This window comes from Phyllobates terribilis, unplaced genomic scaffold (assembly GCF_046119375.1).
Source record: "Phyllobates terribilis strain yellow unplaced genomic scaffold, ASM4611937v1 Scaffold_268__1_contigs__length_2594270, whole genome shotgun sequence".
In the NCBI taxonomy this organism is placed as follows: domain Eukaryota; kingdom Metazoa; phylum Chordata; class Amphibia; order Anura; family Dendrobatidae; genus Phyllobates; species Phyllobates terribilis.
This window is the reverse complement of record NW_027363028.1, coordinates 1,865,150-1,876,966: the sequence shown is the minus strand read 5'-3', so window position 1 is coordinate 1,876,966 and position 11,817 is coordinate 1,865,150. Positions and strand designations below refer to the sequence as shown.

Genomic DNA, 11,817 nt, shown 5'->3' with positions numbered 1-11,817 from the left:
GGTATACGGAGCGGAGCCGCGCGTGTACGAGGTGTACGGAGCGGAGCCGCGCGTGTACGAGGTATACGGAGCGGAGCCGCGCGTGTACGAGGTGTACGGAGCGGAGCCGCGCGTGTACGAGGTGTACGGAGCGGAGCCACGCTTGTATGAGGTGTACGGAGCGGAGCCGCGCGTGTACGAGGTGTACGGAGCGGAGCCTTGTGTGTACGAGGTGTATGGAGCGGAGCCTTGTGTGTATGAGGTGTACGGCGTTCAGCCGTGTATACAGGGCAGAGCCGTGTGTTCGATGTGTACGGAGTGCAGCCGTGTGTACAGAGCAGAGCCGGGTGTGTACAAGTTGTATGGAGTGGAGCCGCGTGTGTACAAGGTGTACAGAGCGAAGCCGCGTGTATACGAGGTGTACGGAGTGAAGCAGTGTGTACAGAGCAGAGCCGTGTGTTCGAGGTGTACGGAGCAAAGCGGTGTATACCAAGTGTACGGAGCGGAACAGTGTGTATGAAGTGTACGGAGCGGAGCGTACGAGGTGTATGGAGCGGAGCGTCCGAGGTGTACGGAGCTGAGCCACGCGTGTACGAGGCATAAGGAGCAGAGCCACGAATGTACGAGATGTGCGGAGTGGAGCCGCGCGTGTATAAGGTGTACGGAGCAGAGCCACGCATGTACGAGGTGTACGGAATGGAGCCGCGATCCACCGCATGCAATGACATTTGGTCAAAATCCGCAGCGGAGAATTGCGGTCACGCCAAGTGTAGGAAACGCCAAGTGTAGGAAACACCAAGTTCAACACGAAGAGAAGAGGGGGAGGAAGCCCAAACACTATGGAGAGGGGGAGTGAAGACCCCTAGGCAGATCTAGTATCACCCTGTCTATCCTACCATCCCTATATAGGTTCCATAATGATCACTGAGCAGGAAACCTAAGCCCTGTTTATCCCTAGAGCTTAGCCCCAGATAGGGAGGGAAGGGGTAAGCACTGTTCAGGCCCCACTATAAACTAAATACAACAAGGTAGACAAACAAAGGGGATAAACTTAGCTTGAGCAGACACCAGAAAGAAAATGCCAACTATCCTCCAAGGGCACAAGAGAAGAAGCTAGTCGACTACTAGAGCCCTAATACCTGCACAATGGTACATAGAAATATGACTGGTCACTCCCTGAAGCAAAATGAATGTTTTTAAAAAACCAGACCAGGCTGTGTCAATCAGCAGCAGAAAGGAAGTCACCGCTGGGTCCTAAAGGAAGAAGGATTAAGGTGTCTGCAATGCCAAGCGCAGTGACCTTCTACAGCCAGATGCAGAGTGACAATTACACTTGACACACCCGTGACAGTACCCTGCCTTCTACGAGTGGCCTCTGCACACGCAGGACCAGGTTTCTTAGGATAAGAGGTGTGGAATGCACAAACCAACCTAGGATCATTCACCTCTGATGCTGAAACCCACATCCTTTCCTCTGGACCATAACCCTTCCAATGCACCAAGTACTGTAGGGAACAACGCTTGAGATGAGAATCTACAATCCTCTAAATCTGGAACTCCAGATTACCATCAAGCATGATTGGGGGCGGCGGTAGGGGTGAGGACTCAAGAGGTTCTACATATTTCTTGAGCAGAGACCTGTGAAACACATTGTGGATCTTAAGGGCCTCAGGTAGCTCAAGACGAAATGCTGCTGAATTAATGACGGCGGTTATTTTATAGGGACCAATAAATCTAGGTCCCAGCTTCCGGGAAGGAACCTTCAACTTGATATTCCTGGTAGACAACCACACAAAGTCATTCACACTTAGGTCCGGACCTGTCTCCTGTCAGCTATATGTTTGGAAAATCATGGGAGACTGGTGCGATTACTCAGAACTTCCCACCATACTGAGGAGAGCGATGAAGCAAAACGTTCCTCCTCAGGAACTCCCGAAGCCCCTCCCCCACTAAAAGTGCCAAACTTAGGATGGTAACCGTATGCACCAAAGAACAGTGACCTGAACTCAGATGTTGCCAAAAAAGAAGCTTCCAAACCCAAGACATCATCATATGGGCAGTCCAGAATTGTTTAAAGGCATAGTAATCTTAGTGTATGTAAACTTTTGACTTTGCAGTAACTAATAAAAATTCCTTCAAACATTCTCGCTTCCTCATTATTCTGGCATTTGGCAAATATTAAAAATGATGGTAATTCTAATTGATCTAAAACAGGAAAGGTTTATTCTGATTTCATGTCAGATATTGAGAAAAACATGCTTCAACTGTAATATATATATAGTGCGTGATAATAGTGAGCTTCCACTTGCCACTTCCCGTACCTGTTGTTGATTGGCTGCAGCGGTGACTTCATGTCTGCAGTACTGTGATCTGTCACCGAACTCAGTGGCTTGTGATGTCTACATCACACGCTGAGTTCAGTGATTGACTACAGCGCTGCAGACCCAACTTCACAGCTGCAGCCAATCAACAAAGATAGAAAGAGTAAAACCTCAGTTTGGGTTTGTTTGGTTTTTATACCCCTGAGCTTATGGAGTAATTTTGGAAATGGGACAACCCTTTTAATGATTTACTTTTAGTAATTTCTTTGGGCGTGGGGAGGTGGTAATTATTTTTTTACTATTATACATTTGGTATAAACAACATTATAGATATATTAATTTATTCATTCTGCATATAAAAATTTCAGTTATTTTTTTTAAAAGGTACATGTTTTATTATTTTTGTGGCACTTTTAGCTAAAGCATATATGCTGTTTAATGTCTGACTTATCTAAAAATGTTACACGTATATAGTACACATTCACATCAATACAGATGGCATATACACTGTATTTATTTATATAGTGTATATACTGTATGTGATTTGTGTATGTACTTTACACACATAAATAACGGCAAAAATGAAGAAGATGGGGAACCGCTGTCACCATCACAGAGAGCAGTGGGGGAAGGTACTGTGATATCATCAACTAGAGGGCAGAAAGTGTAGAGCGGGCAGGGAAAGTGCAACTGTGTGGGGCAAAAAAGGAAAAAACACCTTTTGTTGGAGTGGAGGATAGGAGAGAGTAGTGAGGCTAGAGACATAATACAGGAGGCTCCAGTACTCACTTCAGGTCAGCACTGTTCTCCTGTATACGAAATCTTTAATATCATTATTCATAGACGGCCACCAAAAAGCCTAGTAATAGCTTTCCGCAGAGCTGTGACCCCAAGATAACCACTCAAGATGGAATCATGAAACTCCTGCAACAGTCACGATCTTAGGTACACAACTACAAATAATTTGGACCCAGGAGTGGCAGAAGGAGCCAACGACTGGACTTTACGTATCTCAGCTTCCAACTCTGAGGATATCACAGGAAGCACAATGCCCTTAGATAAAATGGAGGATAAAGGTTCTGGAGGAGAAATTTAACTTAAACTGCCTGATAGTTCGACAGCCTTCACAGCCTGAAAGTGATAGAGAAATTGAATCTAGAGAAAAATAAAGACCATCTGGCCTTTCTAGGAGCTAGCCAGTCAGCTGATCAATATATGCTAAATTCCTATGGTCAGTGACCACAGTGACGTGATGAACCCTCCAGAAAATGTTTCCATTCCTTAAAGGCTAATTTAACAGTGAGTAACTCACAATTCCCAACAGCAGAATTTCTTTCAGCAGACGAAAATTTTCTCTAGAAAAAAGCACATGGCCACAAATTGGTCAGTTTTTTGAAACTTTGAGATAAAACGGCCCCTACACCGACCTCCGAAGCATCCACCTCCACAATGACTGGTTCTTGGAGATGGGGTTGCATTAGAACAGGAGCAGACATAAAAGACTTTTTCAATTTTTCAAAAGCCCTCATAGCATCCGATGGCCAAACCTGGATATCTGCCCCCTTACGTGTGAGGTCAGTAAGAGGTTCAGCAATCTGAGAAAAACCCCTAATGAATTTCCTATAATAGTTGGCAAATCCTACAAATTATTGCAACGCTTTCAGGTCACTAGGTTGGACCCAATTAGCCGATAAAATGATCCACAGGAATTAAATTTCCTGAACAGAAAAAAAAAAATTCTCAATTTTAGCAAAGAAGTAATTTTTTAATTCAATCTTTGTAATACAACACGAACATGTTCCTGGTGAGAATTCAAATTAAAATAATATAAATAAATAACTGCCTTTCTGCTCCGCTATCTGCTGCACGTGGTCTGAGGCATGGCGGGCACAATCCAGCAATGTGCCCACGTGTGGTCTGAGGCACAACCTAGCAACGTCCCCACGTGTGGTCTGAGGCACAATCTAGCAACGTCCTCACGTGTGGTCTGAGGCACAACCTAGCAACGTCCTCACATGTGGTCTGAGGCACAACGTAGCAATGTCCTCACGTGTGGTCAGAGGCACAACCTAGCAACATCCTCACGTGTGGTCAGAGGCACAACCTAGCAACGTCCCCACATGTGGTCTGAGGCACAACCTAGCAACGTCCTCACATGTGGTCTGAGGCACAACCTAGCAACGTCCTCACGTGTGATCAGAGGCACAACCTAGCAACGTCCTCACATGTGGTCAGAGGCACAACCTAGCAACGTCCTCACGTGTGGTCAGAGGCACAACCTAGCAACGTCCCCACATGTGGTCTGAGGCACAACCTAGCAACGTCCCCACGTGTGGTCTGAGGCACAATCTAGCAACGTCCTCACGTGTGGTCTGAGGCACAACCTAGCAACGTCCTCACATGTGGTCTGAGGCACAACCTAGCAACGTCCTCACGTGTGATCAGAGGCACAACCTAGCAACGTCCTCACGTGTGGTCAGAGGCACAACCTAGCAACGTCCTCACATGTGGTCTGAGGCACAACCTAGCAACGTCCTCACGTGTGATCAGAGGCACAACCTAGCAACGTCCTCACGTGTGGTCTGAGGCACAACCTAGCAACGTCCTCACATGTGGTCTGAGGCACAACCTAGCAACGTCCTCACGTGTGATCAGAGGCACAACCTAGCAACGTCCTCACATGTGGTCAGAGGCACAACCTAGCAACGTCCTCACGTGTGGTCAGAGGCACAACCTAGCAACGTCCCCACATGTGGTCTGAGGCACAACCTAGCAACGTCCCCACGTGTGGTCTGAGGCACAATCTAGCAATGTCCCCACGCGTGGTCTGAGGCACAATCTAGCAACGTCCTCACATGTGGTCTGAGGCACAACCTAGCAACATCCTCACGTGTGGTCAGAGGCACAACCTAGCAACGTCCCCACGTGTGGTCAGAGGCACAATCTAGTAATTTCCTCATGTGTGGCCTGAGGCACGGCAGGCACAATCTAGTAAGGTCATCGCGTCTGCCGCTTCCGGTCTGATGTATTAGCTGAATATGATATTCAACAGTAAATAACATTAAAATCTCAGTGACACCATACCATCTGCGAGGTCAGGCGTTATAGATGCCCCTGAAGGAGAGGCCTGGACCCACCGGAGGATTCTCCAGACAGCCAGTCTAATGATGAAGTCTATGGCTTCTAAAAGTATATTGTAATTGGAACACTGCAGCGTTTCACAGTTAATCATATATGATGAAGTGAGACTGACTGCTTGCTGTTCAGCCATCATGACTATTTAAATAGCAATGTTTGGATGGTTAAAAATATGTTAATTTTGGTTATAGGAAGTTTCGCCCCCAGCAATTTGCCCCCAGCAGTTCGTCCCCATCTGTTTGTCCCCAGGTACATTTCACCCCTATCAAGATTCGCCTCCGCACATTTTGCCCCCGGACGGAGGCGAACTGGGGGAGATATGTGTGGGGGTGAGATGTGTGGGGGCAAAAACATCCTGGGGGCCAAGTGCTGGGGACGAAATGTGCGGGGGCGACCGGCTGGAGGTTAACTGCTGGGGTCGAAACATCCAATTCCAGTTACGGAGATCGGCTTGGGGACTTATATGCAGCATTCTAGAATAGTGTATATAAAGGCCATACAGGTGGTGGTCGTACTTTATATGGGGAAAATCAGGTGACAGGTTCCCTTTAAGCAGGTTTTCATCTATGCAGCTTGTACAAGTGAACTACATAGTTTCAAAACTGCTTTACCTGTCTAAGCCAGTACCTTTTATATGGTTTACACAGATGCATCATGGGCTTTTCCTGCCCTATGAGTAAAATGAAAGGCTAAAATACAATGTGGAAACTTAACCAGAGAAATATTTTATTGACACTCAGAACAGGTTTAAAAGAAACAAATAACCATTAACACAGAAATCTCAAACTTTTACTTGTAGAAATATTGTCAAAAGAACATTTTAACATATATAGAAACAATTCTAATTTTACAAAAGTGCATTTTATTAGCATTGAAAACTTTATGCCTTTACTTGTTCCATTTAACGCATGTCTGATGTATTGTAAAACTGTGTAATAAGCTGTTGGTGCATAAGGGCAGGATTGTGGGTAGGGTCTTTGGCTTTGCTCCGGCCCCTTGGCCTGCCTCCAGTGTCTGATGTTTCGGTGTCCTGGAACTGAGATCATGATGCCTGCTTTGGATAGCGAATCAATAGCCTTGAAAAAGCCGGCAATGAGGGAAGGAGTCTTAGGGGGATGGGTCTCGAAAACAAGGGAGCATGGAAAATTCTATTTTGTAGCTGTAGGAGACAATGTCTCTGACCCAAGCGTTGGTGGATATAGGTGTTGGTTATGTAGGTACGAGGTGATTTTAGTTGTGCAGCTAGGGCCTTTCTAGTCTGTACAGAGACCAGTTGGGTGTTGTTGCAGCATTCTCACCTGTGTGGGTTCTCCAGTGGCTACCAAAATGCGTTTTCTGATTAAAACATTTCGCACATTTTGAACATGAAAAGGCTTCTCACCTGTGTGACTTCTCTGATGTTTATTAAGAGTTGATTTCTGTACAAAACATTTCTCACATTCTGAACATGAAAAAGGCTTCTCTCCTGTGTGAGTTCTCTGATGCTTATTAAGAGTTGATTTCTGTACAAAGCATTTCCCACATTCTGAACATGAAAAAGGCTTCTCCCCTGTGTGGGTTCTCTGGTGCTTAACAAAATTTGATTTATGGTTAAAACATTTTCCACATTCTAAACATGAAAATGGCTTCTCCCCTGAGAGGGATATTTGGTGGATAACAATATCTGATTTATGGTTAAAACATTTTCCATATTCTGAACATGAATAAGGCTTCTCCCCTGTGTGAGTTCTCTGGTGCCTAACAAGATCGGATTTCTGGTTAAAACATTTCCCACACTTGGAACAAGAAAATCTATTCTCTGCCGTGTGAATTCTTTGATGTTTAAGAAAAGACTTTTTGAGGGGAAAACTATTTCCATATTCTGAACTTGAAAATAGCTTCTTTGCTTGTGGAGCACTTCGTTTTTTAATGCTTATTTGACTTTGATTTTCCTTAGTAGTCGGTAATGTATCAGAAGACCGGACCTGTATGAAAGGATCAGATGACAGATCTTTGCTGTGAAGGGATGATGGTATATCTGGAGTAATGGCATTCACTTCAATTGTATCCTGTGGGATCTCAAGATCATCTGATCTAAAAATTGAAGATGTCAGCTGTCCTTCTGATCTCCTGGCACAGTCATCTGCTAAAGAATAAAACAAATTAATATTTTTTAATAAAATATCCTTGAATTTTATATTTTTGAACATTTCTACTTAAACTGTCCATTAAAATGGCAAGATATGTAAAAAAAAATATTATTAATTATTCACCAAGACAATGACAGTTCACAGTCCAATAGAAAACCTCATAGCATGAACCAGTAGAGCGTGGTGTTCAATTGTTTGTTCATTCTGCCTCCCAAATATGGAATAAAAAGCCACCAATGTTATGTAGTTAAAAATGATACCAATAAAAACTTCTACTCATCTCACAAAAAAAACAAGTCCCCACTCAGGTCCATCATCTGTCAGTGGGAAAACAGAGGTTTCCACATTATTAGTGGCTCATAGGTTCTTGAGAATCAACATGGCTTCCATAAACCAATCCAGCAATATCCGCTCTCCCAAAGTCAGATCTCCCCTCACTTCTGAGCCTTGCAGTGTGCCCAAACCACATTCAGCATCCATGTATTTGGCATTACTATAGTGAGAAGAACCCACTTAATTTACGGTGTGTGTCTCCTGGAGCACAATCTGGGCACTATGTGTTGGGTAATAAAATGGCATATTTGTAATTTCACTCTCCAACATCCACTGTATACTAATTTCTGGAAAGTGGCTGTAGAGTCAAAATAGTCACTATTTCTAAAGATTAATTATTTGAGGTTTATAATTTCCAAAATGGAGTCACTTTGTGTGGATCTATAAAAATTAGTAACTAGTGATGAAACCTCTCTGGGGTAATTAGAGTATGGGGCTCGATGGCTCTTGGGAATCTAAACTATCGTAAGGGACAATATTTTCTATCGGATGAGTTTCAAGAAGAAATATTAGACATTCAAAGAGAACTTTTTATAATAGTGCAGAGATGAGGTATCTTAAATTTGAACCTCGGGCATTTGGCAGAGATAATGGAGACCTTTTTTTAAAGACTATCAGGGAGTTACAGACTCAAATAAGTGAGACAGATCCCACCACAATCAAAGTATCATAGAGAATGAACCTGTAAAAAAAAGATATAGACTAAATAAATGTTAGATCCCCAACAACGTATATATAAGAGAGAGCTCCAACACTAAACCGGAGCCGCACTCATTTATGGTGGACCATTGGAGCTACTATGAGTACTGACCAGAAGAGTAGAGAAAGTATTAGCGCCCCCATTTCAGGAGAGATTGTGCAGTAATCTGAATTCTTTAGGATTGAAAACATAATGGAATTTATGACGTGGACTGAATCCACGAAACCAGGGCTGGAGCCAACACATCTCCTGCAGGCGTGAATAAATGTATATTACAGCCATCAGCCACGCACAGCTTAGAGATATATCATGGCACAGGTGTAATGTTTTTAGTATAGTTTATCGCAATCTTATTTGAAGTTAGTTGGTTTGAAAAGAAACTGTAAAGTCAGGATAAAGGGAAACTCTGTTGTTATTGTACAGAAATTCACACTTGGCCCTCACTGCACATTTAATGTTGTCGATCATAAAAGTGAAGTTTGGCCAGAATGACTGGACCTGGTCTTGTAGGGACCATATGAGGACATTCAGCAGCACAGAAGGGAGAGATGGTAGATTCATCCATTAAGATATCAGGGTTCTAGGAAGCCAACACCATCATTACCCTCCGCTTTCTCTTACAGGCCCATCATAATATTTTTCTTCAAGTGATTTTCTAACTTGTCAGCACATTCTACGTACGCTGTCATTTTACTTTGTAGTTTACAGATCTGGGCAGGTAACGTCTCCTAATCCCAGGGGGTAGGTGGATCTTACTGATTGTAAATTCTATACAAAAGGGCTTTCAATACCCAAAGTCATTTGAACAGTTTTGAGTGGAGGAAAATGTTGTGGTCTAGAGGCAAAATGGTGATCACACTATTGTGATACTGCCGGACTACACCACTGATAAAGCAACCACAGACGGGGACTGAGAAGAATCTGTGACTTCTCTGCATTTAGTGGTTACTACTCACCTGGGTAGTCATATGTAGGAATCTCCTCCTTACACCGCTCATCACCCCTCACATATGTCTCTGTAGTATTAATATGGGTCAGATCATCACCCTGAAACAAATACTGTAAAAGTCACAGACAGATGAGAAGTCACATCTATGATCAGCTCTAATACTGCCATCTCCACCTTTCTCATTACACAAGTATAAAACATAAAATAGTGGTGGGTAAAACAAGACTGAGCACAAGACCTTCACAGCCATCTACACATCATAGGGGAGATCTCATGACACCTTCTCTCGATCTACCTGATGATCCTGAGGAACATTGGGGTCTTCTTGTTTACAGTCCTGTGGAAGAAGAGGACGGGGACATCTCTCTGGTGTTGTCCTCTTACTGGATAGATCTGGAGGAAACACATACAGGGACTGAATTCATTCTTTACATACAGATAATTATAGCCCGCGTGTATTTAGTCCAGTCTATTACCTGGTGATGTGAGGGTCTGGGGAACCTCCATCATGACGTCCTTGTACAGATCTTTGTGTCCTTCTAAATACTCCCACTCCTCCATGGAAAAATAGACGGCGACATCCTGACGTCTTATAGGAACCTGACACATACAATGACATCGTCATCCCCCGATCCCTTCATAGCGTTACTGTATAATGTCCCAGCATTCCCAGCAGTGTCACCTCTCCAGTCAGCAGCTCAATCATCTTGTAGGCGAGTTCTAGGATCTTCTGGTCATTGATGTCCTCATGCATCCGGGGTTGAGGTGGAGGCCCTGTGATTGGGCTCAGGGGTCTTCCCCATCCCTCAGACACAGGGTCCTGACAGCGCTCACTAGAGGTCTTCTTCACTACTGTGTAATCCTGGTTATGGAGAGACACATTAATAAATCTCACTCCAGACATTTCCAGAGTCCTCACCTCTCCAGTTCTGTCCATCTGTTATTCCCATAGATAAGAATGATGTAATGTGACGTCATCAGAATCTCTCACCTTTCCAGTAAGACGGAAGAGGATCTCTAGGGTGAGGGGTAATATCCTCTCTGCCATCTTGTCTCTGTCCATATCCATCTTTGATGGATAAATCAGGAAAATTCTCTTTTATAGAAGATCTTCTCTGAAAGCATCTGATATTGTAGAGACCTGAATGAGAAAAAGATGAGCCGATGTAACATCATAAAGAATCCTGTATAATAATACAATTACTGGAGATAATAAGGTAAATATATGAGGAGATTTATTATTTTACAGTATTTAGTTTCCTTCTTTACATCTAATAAAACCTATATACACTGCTCAAAAAATAAAGGGAACACTTAACACAATGTAACTCCAAGTCAATAACACTTCTGTGAAATCTCCCTGTCCAGTTATGAAGCAACACGGATTGTGAATCAATTTCTCCTGCTGTTGTGCAAATGGAACAGACAACTGGTAGAAATGATAGGCAATTAGCCAGATACCCCCTATAAAGGAGTGGTTCTGCAGATGGTGACCACAGACCATTTCTCTGTTCTCATCCTTTTTGGCTGTTGTTTTGGTCACTTTTTCATTTTGCTATTGCTCTCACCCCTAGAGGTACAGTAGATTGAGGCGGTGTCTACAGTACAACCCACAGAATTTGTAGTGCAGTTCATCCAGGATAGCACATCAGTGCGAGCTGTGGCAAGAAGTGTAGCTGTGTCTGTCAGCACAGTGTCCAGAGCATGGAGCAGATACCAGGAGATGTGGAGGGAGTAATAGGAGGGCAACATCCCAGCAGCAAGACCGTTACCTCCTCCTTTGTGCAAGGAGGAACAGGAGGAGCACTGCCAGAGCCCTGCAAAATGACCTCCAGCAGGCCACAAATGTGCATGTGTCTGCACAAACGGTTAGAAACCGACTCCATGAGGGTGGTATGAGGGCCCGACATCCACAGATGGGGGTTGTGCTCACAGCCCAACACCGTGCAGGATGCTTTACTTTTGCCACAGAACACCAGGATTGGCAAAGTCGCCACTGGCGCCCTGTGCTCTTCACAGATGAAAGCAGGTTCACACTGAGCACATGTGACAGACGTGACAGAGTCTGGAGACGCGGTGGAGAGCGATCTGCTGCCTGCAACATCCTTCAGCATGACCGGTTTGGCAGTGGGTCTGTAATGGTGTGGGGTGGCATTTCTTTGGAGGGCCGCACAGCCCTCCGTATACTCGCCACAGGTAGCCTGACTGCCATTAGGTACCAAGATGAGATCCTCAGACCCCTTGTGAGACCATATGCTGGTGCGGTTG

General features: G+C 44.3%; 1 protein-coding gene across 1 annotated transcript; it reads right to left on the bottom strand.

The window, feature by feature from the left end:
* Positions 1 to 9,820: 9,820 nt before the first annotated feature.
* Positions 9,821 to 10,326, bottom strand: LOC141219398 (oocyte zinc finger protein XlCOF7.2-like). Its single transcript, XM_073666115.1, has 3 exons — positions 10,232 to 10,326; positions 10,026 to 10,149; positions 9,821 to 9,942 (listed from the first exon to the last, which is right to left on the bottom strand). The coding sequence occupies exons 1-3, from the start codon at positions 10,301 to 10,303 to the stop codon at positions 9,821 to 9,823; spliced, it is 318 nt and encodes a 105-aa protein (XP_073522216.1). The 5' UTR covers positions 10,304 to 10,326.
* Between the last annotated feature and the right edge of the window lie 1,491 nt (positions 10,327 to 11,817).

Coding starts and splice junctions, on each gene's coding strand:
- LOC141219398 (XM_073666115.1), bottom strand. CDS start 10,303: ATGCATGAGGACATCAATGACCAGAAGATCCTAGAACTCGCCTACAAG. Junction 10,150..10,231: donor TTGAGCTGCTGACTGGAGAG/GTGACACTGCTG, acceptor TGTATGTGTCAG/GTTCCTATAAGACGTCAGGA. Junction 9,943..10,025: donor CCAGACCCTCACATCACCAG/GTAATAGACTGG, acceptor TGTTTCCTCCAG/ATCTATCCAGTAAGAGGACA.